Below are 22,057 nucleotides of genomic sequence, written 5' to 3'. Positions count from 1 at the left end.
AGTCCCCGCGCCGAGGAGCACGCCGAGCTCAGCAGCGCCCGTAGCCGCTCCCTCCTGCCTCTGCCTCGCCCGCTGCCGCCCTCCCGCCCCCGGCCCCGGCCCTGCCGCACTCCCGGGCTCCGGACCCGGACACAGGGCGCTTGCCCGCGACTGGTGTTTCCCAATCCGTGATATTAATTACACGCCTGGACTATTCGGATTATGGTTCAGGTTTTAGCCATGCTTTGTCATGGTCGGATTACAGCAGATGATACGTTTTATGACACTATACGATTAGATGAGATGTAGTGGCATTCGCCTGAGCTCTTTAAATTACAGAATACAGTAGTGTAGAGCTCTCGTGCCCCCTTCGATACAGTCACCCCGAGTGATCAGTGCAGCGGCGGGGGACGGCATTCCCGTCTCCTGGCGGGGCTGGCAGCGGTGCTTGGCTGCGCGGGCTCTGCCCCGGGAGCGGAGCCGCCTGGGACGCGCAGGCTGGGGCGGCGCGCCTGCGATGGGAGACCCGCCAGGGCTCTCCCGGATCCCACTGCCACGGCTCCCGCTCCGTACCTCTGGGAGCGGGCTCTGAATGGTGTCAGCCAGGCAGCGATGTGCCAGCCCGGCAGCGATGAGCCGTGGGCAGAGGATTTATTTCTGTAAAGCAGAAAACCGAGTTTGCTTTTTGATCATGCATGCAATCGTGCGTGCGTGTGGACTTCAGTCACGCGGAGAGACATAATTAGCCTGGGAGGTATCGAAGAACAAAAGAAGCCTGATACCGCTTAGTTAAGTTTAACAAAAGATAAGAAATAAAAGGAAGATGCTTTCACCCTGGCCCCTCCCCCCTGTGATCGCTTGCCTCCAGCTGCAAAGATGCTGTTGCTCGAAAGGGGCTGCTGGAGCTTTAAGAGCCGCTCCCCCCTCTCCTGCTCCCGACAATGGTCTGAGCCAAGCTCTGCTTCCCAAAGCAAAATTTGTAATATGCCATTTTTCCCATGGATGCTTCTCCTCTTCGCTGCTGATGAAGTGACCGAAGAAAATGTTGAGATGCCAAGCAGCCAGTCTTGACGGAGAACGGGTGCGGGCGCTTGGGGTTCCTCGGAGCAACGCCTGTGTCACCATTGCTGGGAAGATGGTCCAGGAGTGCTCGGCTGTGTGAGTCCCCGCTCGAAGCCGGTGGAGACTGCGGTTGTTATTGATCAAGTGAAATAGCAGACGCCGAAATAAAAGACACTAGGTACTGAACCTTCTATTTCTGAGTTATACATTCCCTCCCTAGCCCCTACACCCTCCGGGAGATGAGATGCAAATGCAAAATCTGTCTGCCTCTTGCTGTAGTACTTGTGTGGTATTTAAATGCATTTCTGTAATGGGAGTTGGGAGTTGTGGAATTTCAGACTAAAAAACATGAAGCCAACTTCTTTTTTTTTGTGTGTTGTGGTTAAGGGAGATAGGGGATCAGAGGGATGACATAAAGAACAAATAGTTGGCATGAGTCCTTCTTCTAAGGTACTGTGTTGACCACTCCTCCTGTGTGGAAGGAGTGCGGGATGTTTCTGTTAAAGGTGATATCATAGTTTAGTGGAGACTGGCAGGTAAGGAGTTAACTAGGAGGAGGAATATGCATGTAATGCAACTCAGACAATAGGAAGGATTTTCCTTATGGAATTACACTCTGTTGCCTAAGAGCGATCCTGCTGAGGACATCTGAAGAGACATAATTGCAGTAAGATCTGGTTTTATCAACCACTATATTTATTTAATGATTTGGAAAAAAATAGCTTGTAAATGCAAAACATTCAGAATGGTCCAATGAAATGAGTTTTCAAGCTGATGTCACTGTGAACAGGCTAGAATGTATGGTAGTTAGATTTCTAATTCTTTTTCCTGCAGCAAAATTACAAGTAACTTGAAATGAGTCCTCAACCATGATGTACAAATCAAATATCAGAGGAAACAGAAAACAAGCTCTTAAAGTCCGTTATGGATAGAAAGGTGAGGGACTAAAATTAGATTCACATCGAAGGTGGTGGCCTTCAAGGTGAGCAAAATGAATGCTTATGAAGAGCCTTTGTCAGGCCCAAGCCAAGTATCTTTTTGTCTTGTTCCTATGGCTTCCCAAGTGAAAGAAGTCCAGCTGGTAAATTATTCCCGGACTAAATGAGATTGCAGAGGTGTTTGTTACAACATTCACTAAAAAAAGATAAATAATTCCAAGACTCTTGGAAAATCTAGATAACAGAAGATAGGGTGGGGTCCATTGAGAAGAAAGATGACAACTTTTTCATTTTCCACCTCTGTAGCTCTATAGGTTTTGTTCCACAAAAATTTCAAGCTGTTTTAGAGAAAGTCAGTGTGGAGGACACACTTCGATACATGGTCCATATATGATTATCAGTATAATCAGGAGAAAGTTAATATAAGAAAATTACTATCAATTTAGTTCGTAGTGGAGTAGCTCCTGAAAAGGAGCTTTATATAACTCTCAAACAAGAGTGGCCATATCCTGTGCTGTTTGTTGGAATTTTTGTCCATTCACTTGTCTGGATGTTTAAGCTGAGCTGCAGAATTCCTAACTGAGCTAATACTGAATTCACTCTTGATGGAGACGTAATGCAGCTAAGGCTATATATTTGCTGTGACATTTTTGCATACAACCTGAAAAATCTTAATGTTATAACAATGAACCACATTCATTCCCCCTTTTGTAGAACAGATCACTTTAAGTAGTCACTGCTTTTTGTCAGCTAAATGATGTGTGTTTAGAGGGGAAACCAGTTCATGACTTTTGGTAATGTTGTAGGCAATGATCATATAACATCCAGCATGCTCCCTGGTGTCGCATAACATGCGTTTGGGATTTTTATGCCTCTCTTTGGAGTTAGTAAAATGACAGGAGGTTGATGGTTTGTCTATGTTAGTCACTTTTCCAGCCATCTACACTGATCCAAACCATTGAAGTCCATGATGGAATTTCATGAATTTAAGCATTTTTTGGATTAGACTCCATGCAAATGATTGGAGAAAACACTGAACTAGGAACCAATCAATCTGTAATAGAATTTGTAGTAGATGGTGTAATAGATACACAATGGACAAGGAAGGCAATGTGTTTCGAGAATTTCAGTGTACTGCTTTGTAGGCTGTCATTGTGTGTGGCTGTGATACCTAAGGACTCGGGTCCAAAACTATTATTAAGATAAGTATTTAGGTTTTGTTTCAAATTAGAAGAGTTCTAAAGTTACTACATTGCCTAAAAGTCAATTTCTGGGGGGCATGTATGTACTACAGGCATTTTAGGGGAAGTAGGAATTTGTCAGTATCTTGCTCCCCCTCCAGAACCTCTCTGAGGGTTTGGGATAGTTGTACGGTGCTACACAAGTTCACTATATGTTGCGGTCCTTGCAAGTTTTGGGCACTGTGTGCACCCTGAGCAAGGGAATTATAATGTCTGCTCTGTGGCTTATGATGAATCTAAGAAACAGTGTTTGTTAACAGTAAAATGATGGTGATTTAATGCATATTTCATTGAGGGACTGCTTCACTTACATTCAGAATATGAGGTAAAGTGATAAATTTTGTACTGCAGAAGTACTAAGTTCAGTATCAATGGAGCTTTCTTTTTTCTGTTTAAAGAAAAAGAAACATATTTTAAGTTTCTTTTTTTTGTTGACTAAGATCAGTCAAGCATAGATTTAGTTAAGTTCTATTACTACCGGGCAAGTCAACCTTTTTCTGTCAAGGAACACAAAACTTCCCTTTTATTCCTTTGAATAAAGTGGTACATAGAGCACATTCAGCTACTAAGCTGAAGCATATGTCACCCTGTTAAGCCTTTTCTCTCTTTGCAGCCCTGACTGCATGGAAAGTATTGCACCGAATAATGTACATGAGAGTTTATTCAGTTATCATGGACTTCCATGGTCTTGAAAATATGAGACAGAGGTGTTTAATCCACCACATGCAGTTCCTAACATCCAGTGAAAGAAATTCCAGCTTCCTTAAGGCTCATTCTTGGATGGCTGTGTTCCATTCAACACATCTTCAGGTTGGATTAGATGATCTCCAGAGGTCCCTTTCAACCCAAACTATTTTGTGATATCCTGACAGAGTGAAGTGGCTGTCCACTCAGTAGTGGGTTGCTGTTACTGTAGTTCTCTGGACTGTTCCTCACTTACTCCTGAGGACCAGGATTGTTAATTAAAGTCTTAATTATCTGTTCCCCCTCCACTTCCTCCCACAACTCCTTTTCTGCAGTTTTCTGGGGGAAAAAGCCTGCAGCTCTCCTCTGGAGGCACAAAGAGCTGTGTGGCTTGCCAGGTGCATGGTTGGGCACCACTGGTGTAATCAAGTAGGATTTGAGGTATCAAGTTAGGAAACCAAGTTGGATTCCTGAAATACTCCTCTTTCATCTTTTCCTCCTTCTTTCATGTGACTGGAGTCTTGGTAAAGGAATCTTTAAAAAATACTTCATTGGGAATTTACTCAGTCTCTGCATAGCTGCCTCATGATGTCTGTGTACAGATGTGAGTTTACTCAATTCAACATCATGTATCTTTCTTTTGAAAAGAACCAAACTCTATGTTTCTTGGTTCTTGGATTTGTTTGGTGGTTGATTTGTTTGACTGATTGATTAATTATTTTTTGAGAGAATGAATGTGAGATGTTAAGAAAGCTTACCCCCCACACTCCTCTCAATGAGAATATTTGAGTATTCATGTTTTTATTTATCCTCTAATGGCATAGTCAGAAAACCTCCTAAATATACCAAGCGCCTCATGCCTGTATGTATATAGGAAACATTGACTTGATAACATATACCTTGAATAGGAACAACTTAAATGTTGGAATTTTGGGGAAAAACATTTATTTTCATTTACTGTTTCTTCCTTTTAGATTCTAGAAGGAGCACATACCACTTAACTAAAGTCATACTGTGTTCTCTTGCCAAGTTAGGCTTCAGCAGCTTTTCAATTTTTATTCTAAAAATATTTTTTCATTATTTACTTTACTGTAGCTCACTGCCTAAGTGCAAAAACGTAAAGCATTAAAATATGTCTTTAAACCTTTCTTTGGTTTAAGTAATTTGAATGGTAGGTAAAGACAATATAAATGAGACCATAAAAGTTGAGTTACAAGACTTTTCAAACTTTTAAATTTAAAATGCTCTAAGATGGGGCATTTTATAATCCAGTATAATATTTTCATCTATTTTTTGTTATATTTTCTTTCAAAGAGTAATTGCATACATTTCCAAAAATAAGCACAGACTTTTGGTTAAATTTGGATGTCTGAAGAGTATGTGTTCGTTTCCCATCCTCATATGGTTATGTTTACAGATTTCTCTGATTCTCTGGTTTGTGGTTTCTTTGGGGCTGTTTTGGTTTTGTGTTTTTCTGATTTTGTTTGTTTGGTTTTTTTGGGGGTGTGTGTGTTTTTTTTGTGTGTGTGAGTTTTATGTTTTTGTTTGTGGTTTGTTTTTTTTTCTGGGGGAGATTGGTTTTTTATGTCAGAGATTAGGACATTGAGTTTAAAAAATGATATCTGAAAATGTGCCCATATAATGTCAAATATAACTGAGGTTTATTTTTTAATTTTAAATGTCTTTACTTTTTGGCAAAGATTTTCAAGCATGTGGAGACCCAAATTCTCCACAAGGCAAGCCATCTTAATAAAATAAATGTGGTTGCTTTTTTGGTTTTGTTTTTTGTTTGTTTGTCTGGTGTTTTGTGGGGTTTTTTTGTATGAATGCAATGAGATGAGCCACAGTGTGGTGGGTTTTTTGTTTGCTTTATTTCAAAGTTTTCTTCAGCTTTATATAAATGCATATTAAATTTCAGAATCTCTGTGGTAAATGAGTGAATTCTTTGAACTTAAATCTCTCACCAGTCACATAGAATTGTCCAGTGTGGAAGGGACTTCTGGAAGTCATCTGTGTCAACCCCTTGCCCAATGCTGGACCATTTGCAAAATAAGATCAGTTTGCTCACTGTAGGTGAGCATATTCAATGCTCACTGTACATTTCTGAAATTTAAGGCAAATACTATGCACTCCATTTTTGCTTATATTTTGTCACATCACCTGAAATTTATGAGAAATTACTTTGCACTTTAGAATTGTGGCAATGCAATTCAAGGTTTCTGTTGTAAACTTCAGAGAAGAGGTTCTGAAACTTCATGTACGTTGTCGGTTGTCTTTGTTCATCCTTCCTTTTCTGTTACTGTCAGCTCTGAATTCTTTTTTTTACCGATAGGACTCATCAAAGAAATATAACTGTATAATTGCCTTGTAGTGGTTGTTAGGAATGTATTGATTAGCGAAAGGAATACTACTTTGGATAACAAATATATGAACATAGGAGCTGGCATGTACAGACCAAGTGGAGAGATTAAAATTGTACATAGACTTGAACATACTTAGGCATCTGATTTTCAGTGTGCACATGGAGTTGAATGAGGAACTAACAGCCTATTACACTGTATTAAACCAATTCAGAAGAGTAGAGGGCTAAGAAACTTCATCCTGATCTTTGATATTTTGGGGCTGGTTTTGGGGATATGATTATATGCAGTCAATCATATGACAGGGGAGCAGGATCTCAAACCATTGGCTGATAAATACAATTAGAAAACACGGAATATCCAGATGTCAGTTTATGACTGTTTGGTCTATACAGAAGTTATTGTTTAAAAAATCAAGTCCTATGAGCCTAACCAGTTTTTGGAACAGTAAGAATGGAAGATAAAAAGGGAAGCTTAATGATGGTCCACTATTTATCCTGTTCAGTTCTGTTCTCAGTAGAATTGATATCTTCATGATTTAGTAAGAACCATGTACTTGAGACAAATACCTGCTGCGTATGCCTGGATCTGCTATTCCTGAACTGTTCGTATACCAGTAAGTCCAGGGTGAATCTGAAATTTGGTTCATGCATATATAGTGAAATGTGTTTGAGTTTTTTCAAAAGTTCTGCAAATTCACAGATCAGCCATAAAAATGTATGTGTGGCATGGTAGTTCTAAAGTGTAGTAGAAGTGGGCCTGTCAATAGCCTTATTCTGAGCCTTTAAGAACTGCAGCACTGAATGTGGCTCTGTCTCCCCTACAAATACAACTGAAAAAGGCACACAGTTTTCACAGAAAGAATTACTAATTCCAGTTAATTTAGTACTAGAGAGATAATTTTCAGTGTTTTATGATTGAAATCCTTTCTATATAAAATATGCTTTAACTTAACACAGGTTTATGGTCTGTGATTAGTGGGACAAGTGTAGGTAGTTACAGTGATTCCTTCTAATTTCATTGTATGAAATATTTCAGTGGATTATATTATGAAACCAGAGTAAAATTTGGTAGGGTTTTGGCAGTTTTTAGTCAACAAATTTTGGTTAAAATTCAGATTACATATAAGGAAATCAGAAACGTCCCTCTTCCCCCACTGGAAATTTAAAAATATGACTCAAATCTCTCAGGGAGAGTATCACCACATTAGCAATCAGACCTAACTGATCATAGCAATAATATTTTTATTTTATGTTTCAGTGTTAATCCTTCAGTTGTTTCTGTCTGCATGTGTTGGCTTGGTCCTCTATGTGCTTTTGGTGTGTGCAAACTAAATTCCTTTCAGCCATAATTGGAAGCTTACCCTTAAATCTCACTGAAGGGGCAAGGGGGTGAAACTAGGCTCTCCAGAGATGAACCTAGGGATGGTAAGTCAGAGTTAGGGGTGAAATCAGCAGCCCAGCTGAAGTGCATGTACATCAATGCACACATTATGGGTAACAAACAAGAGGAGCTGGAAGCCATCGTACAGCAGGAAAGCTATGACATAGTTGCTATTGGAGAAACCTGGTGGGATGACTCCCATGACTGGAATGCTTTAATGGATGGCTACATGCTCTTCAGAAGAGACAGGCAAGGTAGAAGAGGTGGAGGAGTGGCTGTGTATCTTAGGGAGTCTCTTGACTCTATAGAACTTGAGGTTAGTGATGATAAGTTTGAGTGCCTTTGGGTAAAAATCAGGGGGAAGGTCAACGAGGTCAACATCCTGGTGGGAGTCTGTTATAGACCACCCAACCAGAATGATGAGGTGGATGAGTTATTCTATAAACAGCTGGCAGATGTTTCAAGATTAGCAGTCCTTGGGAGACTTTAACCTGCCAGATGTCTGCTGGGAACTCAACACAGCAGACAAGAGGCAGTCCTCCTCCCTCCACTGAGAAGGTTCTTGGAGTGCATGAAGGGTAGCTTCTTGTCGCAGCTGGTGAACGAGTGTACCAGAGGTGAGGCCCTGCTAGAGATGGGCCTGGCAAGATTATGGAAAAGATCATCTCGAGTGCCATCACATGGCACCCACATGACGGATGGGGGATCAGGCCCAACCAGTGTAGATTTAGGAAGGGCAGGTCCTATCTGACCAATCTGATCTCCTTTTATGATCAGGTGACCCGCCTGGTGGATGAGGGGAAGGTTGTGGATGTAGTCTACCTGGACTTCAGCAAAGACTTTGACACCCTCTCCCATAACATACTCCTGGAAAGACTGGCAGCCCACAGCTTGGACAGGCACACTCAGTTAAGAACTGGCTGGAGGGCTGGGCCCAGAGAGTGGTGGTGAATGGTGCCACATCCAGTTGGCGGCCGGTCACTCATGGTGTCCCCCAGGATCAGTGTTGGGCACACTTCTGTTTAATATCTTTACTGATGATCTGGATGAGGGGATCAGATCTACCATTAGGAGATTTGCAGATGACACCAAGTTGGGGGGGAGTGTTGATCTACTGGAGGGTAGGAGAGCTCTTCAGAGGGACCTGGACAAACTGGAGAGATGGTCTGATTCCAACGGGATGAGGTTCAACAAGGCCAAGTGCCGGGTCCTGCACTTTGGCCACAACAACCCCATGCAACGCTACAGGCTGGGGAGAGAGTGGCTGGAGAGCAGCCAGGCAGAGAGGGACCTGGGGGCTCTGATTGACAGGAAGCTGAACATGAGCCAGCAGTGTGCCCAGGTGGCCAAGAAGGCCAGTAGCATCCTGGCCTGTATCAGGAACAGTGTGGCCAGGAGGACCAAGGCAGTAATTCTTCCCCTGTACTCAGCACTGGTGAGGCCACACCTTGAGTACTGCGTGCAGTTCTGGTCCTCTCAGTTTAGGAAGGACACTGAGGTGCTGGAGTGTGTCCAAAGAAGAGCAACAAGGCTGGTGAAGGGACTGGAGCACAAGTCCTATGAGGAGCAGCTGAGGGTACTGTGGCTATTTATCCTGGAGAAGAGGAGGCTCAGTGGAGACCTTATTACTCTTTACAACTTCCTGAAAAGAGATTGTAGCCAAGTGGGTATTGGTCTTTTCTTCAAGTAATTGGCAATAGGACAAGAGGACACACTCTGAAGCGGCACCAGGGGAGGTTTAGGTTGTACATTAGCAAAAAGTTCTTCACAGAAAGGGTGATTGGGTGTTGGAGTGGGCTGCCCCAGGAGGTGCTGGAGTCACTGTCCCTGGAGGTGTTTAAGAAAAGATTGGGTGTGGCACTTGGTGCCATGGTCTAGTTGACAAGGTGGTATTAGGTTACAGGTTGGACTTGGTGATTTCAGATTCTGTGATTCTATGTGATTCTGTAAACTCCTGAACCACATTGTCCTGTGGTTAGCCAAGGATTGATTAATACATACCCTTACCATCAGAAGGCTCAGGAAACTTCAAGAACTTTTGTAACTCCCTGACATAATTCACTTCCTATATAAGGATTCAAATGCATATGTGCCCTCCTATCTTGTACTACTAAACTGTGATTGGTCCCTTTACTGATACTCTTCCTCTGTTTCTGCTGAACTTCTTTCTCTACTTTACCTGCCCTAGCTTTTGTTGCAGCCCCTCTTGATAAACCTCCCTTTTCCCTTTTTTTAATTAATTTAAGAATTCAAATGTGGTCAGTATTTTGATTTCTTCCTGCTATCAGGCAGGAAATTCATAAAGGGTGCAGTGTCCTGGTGAAGTGGCTCTATTCTTCAACATGTGCTGAAAGTCTTTCCTGGGAACAGCGTTAAATGGTGGTTGTCTCAGGGCATTGAAAGCATCTCATCTGCTGGCAGGTTCATTCATGACTGGGCTTCGCGAACGAAGATTTGGGAAGGACTCTACCACACTTGCTACAAGCGCACTGGTGGCTAAAAAGGCCAATGCGAGGTAGACAAGTCTGGTTGCAAAAGGCACAGCAGAAAGACTCCTTCGGTGGTATCGACAAGACATGGTTCTTTCTGCATTGTCTTTTCTCCTTGAGAGTGAACCTGAGTGCATTCTCAAAAGAAACAGCAGCGTTGAAAATAGTGTGTCTCCAAGCCTCCTGATTGGAGGCCAGAGTAGACCTATGATGATGATCAATATTGCCAAGGCTGAGATGTTGTTTCAGGGAGTCCTTGTATCTTCTCTTTGGGGCTCCTCTCTTGCGGCAGCCAGTGTCAAGTTCACCGTAGAGCACTATCTTAGGGAAGTGGTGGTCCTTCATCCTGGAGATGTGTCCTGCCCAATGCAGCTGTGTTCTCAGCAACATGGCCTCAATACTTGCAGTGGCTGCCTGTTCTAGAACAGACGTATTAGTCACATAGTCTGACCAGTGGATGTTTAGGATTGTATGGAGGCAGCATTAATGGAAGTGTTCTAAGAGTCACAGGTGGTGGCGGTAAATGACCCATGATTTGGACCCATCTAAAAGAGTAGACAGTACAATTGCTGGCAGGTATGAGAATGATAAGTGCCAAATAAAGTTTAAAAAAAAGAAAAAACAAAAAAGACAAAAAAAAGAATATTTTTCTAAAGGCAAGAAAACACAAATCATAGTAAATTAGAACAGCATGGCATACTATATCTTTCATGAAGAGCTATAAGGAAATTTTCTTTGGAAGCCCCACAACAAACCTGCAGGTGTTTGAAATTTTGTTCCTTTTTTCTGTCTTGTTGACTCAGGAGCACTCTGAAAAGCCAGGTCCCCTTCAAAGTTATTAGGGGTCCTCATTGTCTCCCACAAAAAAACTGTGTGAGGACATGACCCAGGATTCCTATTTCTCCTGCTCCTCCCTGTTCAAGATTCAAAGCATCCCGTTCTGTTACACCCTACCAGCATTTCTGATCTGGTTCAGGTTAGCATCTACTTTTTTGTATTTCTCTCCACTCTCAAAGTGAGGGAAGGGAGAGGATGCATGTGGTTCCAGTGGAATAATGGCATTGATCTCCGAACTTCCAGAAAACAATGTACATCAACTGTCTTGACTGCAAGGACTGCGGTACCTTTTAAAGATTCTCCTGAGGTTGTGAGCTGGGGGAGAAAACTTCCAAAGAGCAACTGCCTACATCAGGAACTACCCACCCATTCCCTGCCTTCTCTGCTGTTTTAGTCATAGCCCAAATTCGTTACTTGTGCTGCGGCAGGGTAATGCAGCCCAGGCATTCAAAATAAGTACAATGCATGGTCCCCTCCCCTCCCTGAATGCAACAGCCTAGAGGGACAAGATGTGATAATAGTGCCATGACCATAGAGTCCATTGTTACCCTACAACCACTTACATATATGGCTTCTCACATCCCCACAATGATTATAAGAGAATTTCTGTCTATTTGAATGCAAGGTGCTGAGGTAGCAGCAGCTGCCTGCACAAGATGTTTCCCTACCTGTTCCCACAAGCTCACCAGCATGCATGCAAAATTGTGCCACTCTGGCTCTGCCACAGCCTGTGCATATGCTGTGCCACTCACACCATAAGCCTCACCTGTATGTGCAGGACGTTGGAAGTAATTTCTTGAATGATGAAAGTTCACTGATGAGAATCCCCTGGGACAAGAAGCACAGCCCATGAGATGCTGACAACTGTGAGTAGGAAAAGTTCAGGGACAATCTAAATAGTTTACTTTGGTCTTGAAGAATGGGCATGCAGAGACCTTGGTCTCCGGCCACCTGCTGCATACTGAAAAGTTGTGATTAAAATGAACAAGTGGCAGATAGCCTTGGAATTTTTTAATTATCCCTTTTCTCTCCTTGAACTTGACCATCCCAAACTGGTCAGCCACAGGTGGGAGCTGAGAGGAGATGCTGCACAAGGTGATGGCCCCTTGCTGAGTGAAATATGCTTCCATAAGGCTGCGAGAGGTACACGGAGGCAAGGCAGTGGCTCCCTCTGCTGGCAGGGCTGCATCTCAAGAGACCTGTAACAGCAAGGTCTCCCAATGATTCTCAAAGCTTCTTCCCATACATGAATGGAGGTTTTGAGATTTACATAAGAAATGTTATAATTGAAGTGTGGGACCAGGTGATATTGTTTGCTCTGCTCAGGACAGATTTAAGAAACAAACAACAGTGATTCTGTTCCTGGTAATTCAATTTGCACAAGATATCACAGGGATGTAGTTAGCAGAGAATTTCTGGTTCTTGACCTCTTACTGAACAAGCTCACTGGAGAATAATTTCTCCTAAGGGTGGGAATAACTAGATAGAAAAATAGATTAACCTGGTGTTAAGGCAGCATGATACGGGATCAATGGTTAACCTGAGCTGTACTGTAGAATTGCCTAGAGGATGACAAAATGTGGCAATTAGTGGCAGATATTGACATCAATACCAACAACTCAACAATGAAATTAAGTAAGAGAAGGGAGAAAATCAACAATAAAGGAGACTATAATTGCAGAGGAAGTATTTTCTGTCATTTTAAGAGAGTATTATTTGGAAAACTATTAATTTAAATGTTCTGTTAATGTCCATCTCCTTCCAGTTAGTCTTCTCTCAGTTTAGGAAGCACATTCAAAGTCTCTGCTGTTTGGAATTAGTCACTGTATTTAATCCCTGTCTATCGACCATCTGATTAACATTGAGCACAAATTTGAAAGAGGGAACAATGCAATAATCTGTTAACTGTGTCCATGTGACAGAGTTAATTCCTCTTACGAAATCTTCTCAAATGTTTTCTGTACTGAAGAGCTTTTCCTTGATTTGTTTTCTTTTTAAAGAAATGATGTGTGAAGTGATGCCAACGATAAATGAGGACACCCCGATGAGTCAACGGGGGTCCCAAAGCAGTGGCTCGGACTCGGATTCTCATTTTGAGCAGCTGATGGTGAATATGCTGGATGAAAGGGACCGCCTCCTTGATACTCTTCGGGAGACACAGGAAAGCTTGTCACTTGCTCAACAACGCCTACAGGATGTCATCTATGACAGAGACTCCCTCCAGCGACAGCTGAACTCAGCGCTGCCTCAGGTATGTAGTTGATAAAGATGTTTTTTGTTTAGGTTTGTCGATTTTTTTACTTAATACCACTTACTTTAACCCTAATCAGGATTTGTTCCTTGAGGCTCAAATTTTGCTCCCATTGATGTTGGCTGCAGAACTCCTGCTGATTAAATAGTACGTGGTTTGACTTCCATGGGACCTGTCTTCAAAGTTAAGAGTAGGAGTAAAGCAGTTGACTTCAAGGAGAGCAAGATGAAGGCCTGTAGCTACTGGTTCTTTTGGCTGTTGCTCTAGCATTTACTACAGGTGAGAGAACATTTAAATCAAAGATCTAATGGTGGGAACAAAAAAAAAAGAGGATGCTTTCTAGGTACTATTCTGGATAAGAGTTTCTAAAACCAAATAAAACCAACTTATGTAGGTTAAATAAGGTTCTACACAAAATCACAAAACCAACTGACTTAATATTTAAATTCAAATATTTTTAAATAATTATATAAATTTAATTATCTAAGGTTATCTTGGTCTTTCTTAGGATCTTCAAAATTAATTACTTCAGTTAAAATATTAATCTGATATATATTTCAATATTATATATCAATAGAATTATTTGTTTAATATACTAGAATTAAAAGCAAAGAAACATCTTACTTCAGTCTGTATATGTGGCCAGAAGTATGAAACATATCATGTTTCAAAATGCAGTTTTTCTCCATGTTGTTGTCTTTGCACCTCTCACTGTAACTCACTAGAGAAAGTGATTGTAGCCTTACCTGCCTGGTTCAGTTTCTATACATGTTAAGACAGTGGTTAGGGAGGAACGAAGACAGTGTGTAGTTGGAATAAAGAGGTGGTAAGGATGAATGAAACGAGCGAGAAAATTATTAAAGGTAGAAAAGAAAGAAGGCATCCACTGGAGCAGGGAACAGCAGCAGTTGCTTAAGGGCTAACCCCCGTAGGTTATTGGAATATCTTGGGATAGGACTGAATAAAAGAGAGAGACTGTAATCATTTGAAGAATAGCATTAGCATTGACTTGAGCATTAGCTCCAGACAATAAGAGTGACTACAGTTGGCTTGGGACAAACAAAAAGGAGTAGCAATGATCTTGATAAACAGTAAAATCAAGGGGTTTTTTAAGTTTTTCTCTAATTTGTGGGCAGCTGAGCTTCTTTTCTACTGGTGTTTCTCCATATAAGAGTGTAAAAGAATAAGTGAAAGACAGCATAAATCCTTTATTCAAGGATTTATTGCTAGAAATCAGAAGAAAAGAGGGCTTTCTGCATCTGTGTAACATTAAATAATAAGCTTGAGTTATTAGGTAATGCTGTTACAAATGCAGCTGTTAATTCTGTAGCCAATTACTGTAGATGCCTATAATTTTTTATACTGGTCTGTACTGCAACAGAACAATGTGCAGTTAACTTTATCTTTCAAATCTGAGTTACGGAAATACAGTTGTCTTCCTAAATGCTGTGATTGAATAAATTTTATTTCCATTAGTTTAGCAGTCTTAACTTTATGAACGTCTATGTTTAATTGAATAGCTGTGTTTAAGGCAGGAGGGAAAAAGTGAACAGGCAATTACGGATCAGCTGAATTAAACGTAGTAACAGAAAAGACTTTAAAACTTATTTTGGGAAAAACTAATAATATGTCAGAAAGTTAACTTAAAAATATGACTAGGGTTTATCAAAATTGTCTTTATACAGAGTAACTTGACATGACTCTTTGGTACCTGATTTGTTAGGTTAGGGAATGAAGGTATCCCTAAAACAGGTATCTTTTGAAGCCCCATTTAAATTACTAATAGATGTGAAGTACATAAGAGAAATCAATATAGTAATTAGTAAGGTAAGTAAGAGAGGAAAACTTTTCACTTACAGTCGACTGATAGGATGGAAGGAGGCTAGTAGTAGTAGCTAATTAAGAATGTGGTTTGAGATCAATTTTTGTTAATCTGACCACAACAAGAAATAGCATGCTAGTAGAAATTTTGGACAACGCAAAGTTGAGTTGAACAGTCAACTAAGGGAATGAATATGAGAGTACACAAGAACAGAAGTAACAGAGGTGGGATGATATTGCATGGTACAAAGATGAGGACCTTATATATATATATATATATATATATATATATATATATATATAACAGTTAATAACAAAAATTTATATTCTGATCTTTAGATAGCAGTAGTAAAGAGGGAAAATATATGTTATACAATGGTTTTAGGCAGCCAATGGGGGCTGGGTGTAAAAAAGGCAAATATAATTGTGAAATGTATTACGTAAGATATTGCTATGGGAATTAGGTGAATGCAGTTAAATTAAGGGGTGGTTTGAACCTTTTTTGTCAGGGTTTTAGCTTAGTAGTGATTGAGAGCCAACCTCAAATTGGAAGAGCTTCAGAAAAGGACTGCTAGAGGAAAGAGACAGTAACATATTCTGCTCGAAAAGAATGGTTACGTTTTCTTCCTTCTATGAAAAACTTAGTTGAGAGAGACTATGTGTGATTTCTTAAATTTTCTTGGAAAGACAGAAAGATGGAATGACCAAGTAAAGACGAAAGAAATGTTTTAAGCCAAAAATAATGTTTATGAAAGAATAAATTATTATAGGGTACCACTAATAAAGATATATCATTCATCAAAAGAAGGTCTTGAATTATGAAGGAACGACATCTTTTTTAAGCAAAGACAAGTGAAAACCTCAAACTGTTTTCAAGATGAAGGTGGTGTGAAAGACATTATGTATCATACTACCTTTGGTTGACCTCTGAACTTGACCCAGAACACCCCACCATGTTCTTTATTTCAGACTTTATTGTGGAGACGTTCCATTTGTGTGGGAACGTTCCACACAAAGAATGAAACATGAGTCTGAATATTTTCACTTAAAACTCTGAGAATTATGTGATAGTACAGTTAAGTTGAGAAGTGTTCTCTGCATAATAGGTTTTCTGTTACTAAGAATCTAGCTCACAAGTGATCTTGTTTATTCTTTGCAAAGCTTCCTGTTGACAGCAGAAGCCTCCAAGGAAAGTGTATTTGGATCTGCACTGCATGTTTCCTTACAACAGGAATTTATTGTATTTAGGTCATGACCTTTGAGTCCAGCAAAAAAAAAATTGCTAAATACAGTACAACTCCACTGTAATGGGGAAGCATAAGATCTAAATATTTAACAGTATGTTTTTATTTTGTTGGAGTAAAATTAAGTATTTTACACTAGCACAAAAAATTGTTCTACTAGAAAGGTTAGTAACTGTATTTAGAAACGGTAACTCATGTTTTGAGTGGTAGAAAGAGGAAAATGTTCAGTTACAACTTCCTCAAGCAAATTTCACCCTAATATTCTCTGAGCTAAATTGTCTAGAAAATATCACCTATATTACTTTCCTTGTAAAAAAACTGGAAAAATACAAAGTGTGTCATGGTAAGGCTTATAATGACTCATAAGAATCATAAGAATTATAATAGTTATAAATGTACTCTGATAAACAATGCTGAACTGAGCTTATTTTGTGGTTATTTTAGTGTTTCTTTTAGTCTTTCAAAAAAACATTTCAAGGCATGAAAATATGTTTATTTTGTTCATTAGTAATGTATTTGCTCAGTGATTTACTTAGAAATTAATATTCGCAGAATCACAGGATATTTGAGGTTTGAAGGGGCCTCTGGAGGTCACCTTGTCCCACTTGTCTGCTCCAGCAGGGTTACTAAGAACGGGCTGCCCAGGACTGTGTCCAGATAGCTTTTGAATATCTCCAAGGGTAGACTCCACAGCTTCTCTGGGCAACCTGTGCTGGTGCTCAGTCACCCTTAGAGTAAAGAGTGTTTCCTGATGTTCCAGAGGAACCCCCTGTTTCCATTTGTGCCCATTGTCTCTTGAATATTATATTATGAGAAAGTTCTGATTTTACTGAGCATTTATGTTAGCAGATTTTTTTTTAAATGGCTATAACTCTTTTGATGATCTGATCATTGGAATCTACACCTATGCTATTTCTTTTATAGTACCACTCATTCTGACTAGTAAAGCTGACTAAAAGTTAAGCTTTCAGTATTAATCACATAGAAACTCATTTTAAAAAGGCAAAATTAGGCCTTTCAGAAAGGGTAATTCATTCCGTATCATGAAATCTGGAAATGCTCTGGATTTGTTTGGTTGAGTTTTTTTCCTTGTGACTATAGAATGTGCCTGAGTTATAGAATCCTAAAGTAGTTTGGGTTGGAAGGGACCTTAAAGATCATCTAGTTCCAACCCTCCTGCCATGGGCAGCGATGCCACTCACTAGATCAGGTTAATTAGGGCCCCATCCAACCTGACCTTGAACGATTCCAGGGATGGGGCACCCATGACTTCTCTGGGCAACGTGTTACAGTGTCTCACCATCTTCATAGTGAAGAATTTATACTTACTATCCAATCCAAACCTACCCAGTTTCAGTGTAAAGCCATTCCCCCTTGTCCTGTCACTATATGGCCATGTAAAAAGTCTCTCTCCAGCTCTTCAGTTCCCTTGCTCTTCCTTTTTACCCTTTTTAAAAATGGGGTTATGTTTCTGCTTTTCCAGTCAGTGGGAACTTTACAAAACTGACATGACTTTTCAAGTAAGATGAATAATGGCTTAGGCACTTCATCCACCACCTGGGGATGCATCTCATCAGGTCCCATGGATTTATGCACCCTCAGGTTTCTTAGATGTAGATAATCTTAAACCTGCTCTTCTCTTACAGCGAGTGGTTCTTCATTCTTCCAGTCCCTGTTCTTGCCTTCTGCAACTTGGGTGGTGTGGCTGCAGCACAGCGCCTAGCTTGCCTGCTTAGTTTTTAGATAGCTAAACTTACATGAGTTGAATTTTATTGTGCATGGGTATAAAACCCCTTACCTTTAAAATGGACCTTTAAAAACTAAACCAGTCCAAATATGTTATTCTTTGGTAGAGATAATTGAATAATTTGTGCTGAGAGAGAGGGCATTGGAACTTCATTTTGTTTTTTAAAAAAATATTTAATTATATTTATTTCCAACAAGTTAGAGTATATTGGTATTCCAGTGAATCTCTCTGATGATCTAAACACCTAGTTCTAGTTAAGTTTAAATTCTTTAAGATGTTGCAAAAATATTTTTTTTCTCCCTTATAATCTGTTCTTTCTAGATATAGATAGTAGAATCGTTTGGAATGTGGGACTGCAATGCTAAAAAAAGAATCCTTTGATATCCCCTGGCACCCCATAGATTTCAACTAAATTGTAGTTGTTAGCTACAATAATTCAGTAATAAAATCAGTAGTAGAAACATACTGGTAATCATTAAGGTTTTATTTCATCTAATAGGATACTACTCACTTAGAAATGCTTACTGGAGGCATGATAGAAGGAAAAATCCAAAGAGGGAAATGTAATGACCTTGTTTTATTGAACCAGTTTATGTAATTTGATCAATGTTAACCTTTAATAGGACTGTGATTAGAGAATTTTGTTGATAGCCTTGCAGTTTCTTTCAATACCATGAACAATGAATGTTTTACTGGCATGGACAAGAAAGGTATGGGGGGACAACTGTAAGTCAGTAGGGCCTTATTCTGCGGTTGTATTTTCTGTTTAAATGTGTGTGCTTATAGTCCATGGATACGAAATAGTGGCATACATATAGACACATATAATGACATAGATACAAAAATAAAATAACCCACTAGGAAAAAATACGGAGATTTTTTTAAATAGTAATAATTAAAGTAGATTTTGTTCATTTAAGGTTGGACACTTGCTGAGCAAATTATATTACTGTTTAGTGAAAATAATAGCCTGACCCACAGTATTGTTCTTAAAGCATTTCTTGTTCTTATGATGAGGATGGAATGATGGCTTTTTTCCTTGATTTATTTTTTTCTGGCTATGCTGAAGAACATGGAGTACAAATGGCATCCTGTATATTTGAATGAATAATCAGTACTTTTTTTGAAGTACTAAAAACATCCTCTTGTGTGAAGGACTTCTGTAAGTTCTCCATCTATTTTCTTTGTACTGCAAAATTATGCATTTTTTCCTCACATTTACAGGGATTAATTTAAAAATAATTCCAAGTAGTGAAATTGAGATCTATCCCACATGTCTGAGGCAAAAATTCCAAATTTTCTATCTCAGAGCTCCAGTGAGAAACTCAATATTCGTGTGTAAAAATTAAAGCTTAGCCCAGTGTTTGTTGGTATCTCTAAATTTCTACTGCCATAGAGAATAATTGTTCAGGCTACTAAATAAAAATATCACAATTTTTAGTTGTTCTGAACCTATGCAGTTCCCACTAAAATCAGTGCAAGTAGCAAGTCTTTGTGACTGCCAAAATCAGTTTAAATTACTAAAAATGAACAGAAATATTTTCATAAACAAATTGGAATTTTTACCCTTAAAAGACAGACTGACTGTATTGGTGGTGTAAGTAAGACAATGCTTTAGCTGGGTCCTCTGTAGACTGCCCTTTTTTTTTTACATTATCATCATATTCCCAAGAGAGCACGATCATAGGTATAATTATGCATACAAGTAATAACTTGAATTCTTTTCAAGTATGAGTTTATTTCCTTGCTGTTGTAAAGTTCCATGTATTCAGTAGCATATTGCAAAATATTTGTAACCAGGAGATTTTCTCCTAAAAGCTTTGGACTTTGTAATTAATACTTGATGACTGAAGAAGAGTGATGCAACAATCCAGAGAAGAAAAAAAATGGGATATAAGAAAAAAAGACAGAAACATAAATATTTAGAGGAGGAGGAACATGTGGTGTATGCCTGAAGCTAGCAACAAGACTATGTACTCCCATTTCACTCTATATCTCCTCCATAAACATTGATATCAGTTATTTTAGCTTGAACCACGTACATCAACTGCTGCATTAACTATTGATGGCTCATTATCTGAATGTTTATAAAGACATATGAATGAATATGTGATAAAAATATAATGGTGATGGTCAATAGAATAGAACACAGATGGTTATGCAAGTCCCTGTAAATGTGACAGTTGCCATTAAATTGTAGAGACCATAGTTTTCGTAACAGCTATAGTCATTCCTCTCAGTGTTTAAGAGGCATTTGGACAATGGCCTTAATTGTATTATTTAGCTGGGTCAGCCCTGAAGTGGTCAGGCAGTTGGACTAAATGATCCTTGTAGGTCTCTTCCAACTGAACTATTCTATATAGGGGGGAAGAGCTGGAAAAAATAATTCAATTTTATAAAGCTTACCTCTGTTAGTATACTCTTTACTCATGTCCTTGAAAGTGAATGGTAGAGGCTGAGACATCATCCAAGAACATCTTGAAAACACATATTCCTTCCTTTATAATTTCTCTATTAAAAGCAAGGGAAATGCAGAATATTTGAGAATCAGAAGATTTCTAGAAATGTCTTATTCAGGCTATCTTCTATCTTAACAAATATTTACCTATACTAATGAGTATTTTCACAAACCCATAAAATTATGTTAGGGGCATAGGTTTTTTTCTAAAGTATGGATAATTTAGCTATCACTGAAGTCTATAGAGTTTTCCTGTTGACTCTGAAGACAATGTTTTCTTGTATTGATAAATATGTATCTTTTATATGATCCCCAGGAATGTGAACTTTTATGGATAGAAGTTAACGGCCAGCTAGATAAGTAACCTTATTTTATATAATATAACGTTTCTACAGTCTACTCAAGAATCTACTCCAAATCATCATTTGCTGAGTATATCTTATCCTTTATGCATAGGGTGTTTCCTAGTTAGTATCAGATTACAGGCTTTGGTGGTTTTGTGGTTTGTTTTTTTTTTTCATTACTGTTGATCAGCTGAATTCTTTACAATGCATGTGTTCTAAAAAAATCTCAATTACACTGTGACAATCAGTTTGTTATGACAGTGAATCATCTGTCAAAACATATAATATTAAATAAATCTTGGAGACCTAGAGTAAGGTTCTTTGTTTTATGTTGGTTTATTTCAAATTATGAAGAAAATTACAGATTTGTTTTTTTCCCATTTTTCCCATTTTTTTTAATGAGACTCGAAGCAGAAGGGAGCATAGCAGTAAATAAAGGGAAGGAATAATAAGGAAAACGTAATGCACAAGCAGATAAACCATACTTCTGCATCAAAAGAGTAGAACTCCAGAAGAAGAGTAGAGCGAAAGTCAGTCTGCACAGGGAGAAAAGTCCTAAGGCAGAGTTCAGGAAAGTCAGTAGGGAGGTTTTTCCATTTATTTCCATCAGTGACACAACTAGTCCTTAAAGAACAAGTAATTACGGAACAAGCTGAGCAAAGGGGCAGAGAGGAACCTGGCGGTGCTGGTTGTCAGCTGCCTGAATATGAGCCAGCTGTGTGCCCAGGTGACCAAGAAGGCCAATGGCATGCTGGCTTCTATCAGAAATAGTGTGGTCAGCAGCACTAGGGAAGTGATTGTCCCTATACTCAGTACTGGTGAGGCCACACCTTGGGTGCTGTGTCATTCTGAGCTCATCACTACAAGGATGCTGAGGTGCTGGAGCACGTCCAGAAAGGGGCAACAGAGCTGGTGTAGGGTCTGGAGCGCTAGTCTGATGAAGAGTGGTTGAGGGAGCTGGTGTTGTTTAGGCTGGAGTAAAGGAGGCTCAGAGGAGACCTTATTGCTCTCTACAACTACCTGAAAAGAGGTTATAGCCAGGTGGGGATTGACCTCTTATCCCAGACAACCAGCAACAGGAAGAGAGGACATAGTCTTAAGCTGCACCACAGGAGGTTTAGATTGGACATTAGGAAGAATTTCTTCACCAAAAGGGTGAATAGATGTTGGAATGGACTTCCCAGGGAGGTGGTAGAGTCACCATCCCTGGAGGTGTTTA

At 39.6% G+C, this 22,057-nt stretch overlaps 1 protein-coding gene across 11 annotated transcripts in view; it reads left to right on the top strand.

Moving 5' to 3' along the window:
- Positions 1-875: 875 nt before the first annotated feature.
- Positions 876-22,057, top strand: part of PPFIA2 (PTPRF interacting protein alpha 2) — a 327,520-nt gene continuing 306,338 nt past the window's right edge. For 3 of the 11 annotated variants that reach the window (XM_032689684.1, XM_032689685.1, XM_032689683.1), the window contains exons 1-2: positions 877-1,219; positions 12,974-13,224. In XM_032689684.1, the coding sequence (XP_032545575.1) occupies positions 12,976-13,224 (249 nt within the window). In that variant the 5' untranslated portion in view covers positions 877-1,219; positions 12,974-12,975. Of the gene's footprint in view, positions 1,220-12,973; positions 13,225-22,057 lie in introns of those variants that run through there. The other 8 variants (XM_032689699.1, XM_032689688.1, XM_032689689.1 and 5 more) reach the window with 5 other exon arrangements.

The sequence above is a fragment of the Chiroxiphia lanceolata genome, chromosome 5 (genome assembly GCF_009829145.1).
Source record: "Chiroxiphia lanceolata isolate bChiLan1 chromosome 5, bChiLan1.pri, whole genome shotgun sequence".
Taxonomy (NCBI): domain Eukaryota; kingdom Metazoa; phylum Chordata; class Aves; order Passeriformes; family Pipridae; genus Chiroxiphia; species Chiroxiphia lanceolata.
The sequence above is the reverse complement of the archived record's forward strand: the minus strand, read 5'-3'. Positions and strand labels throughout refer to the sequence as shown.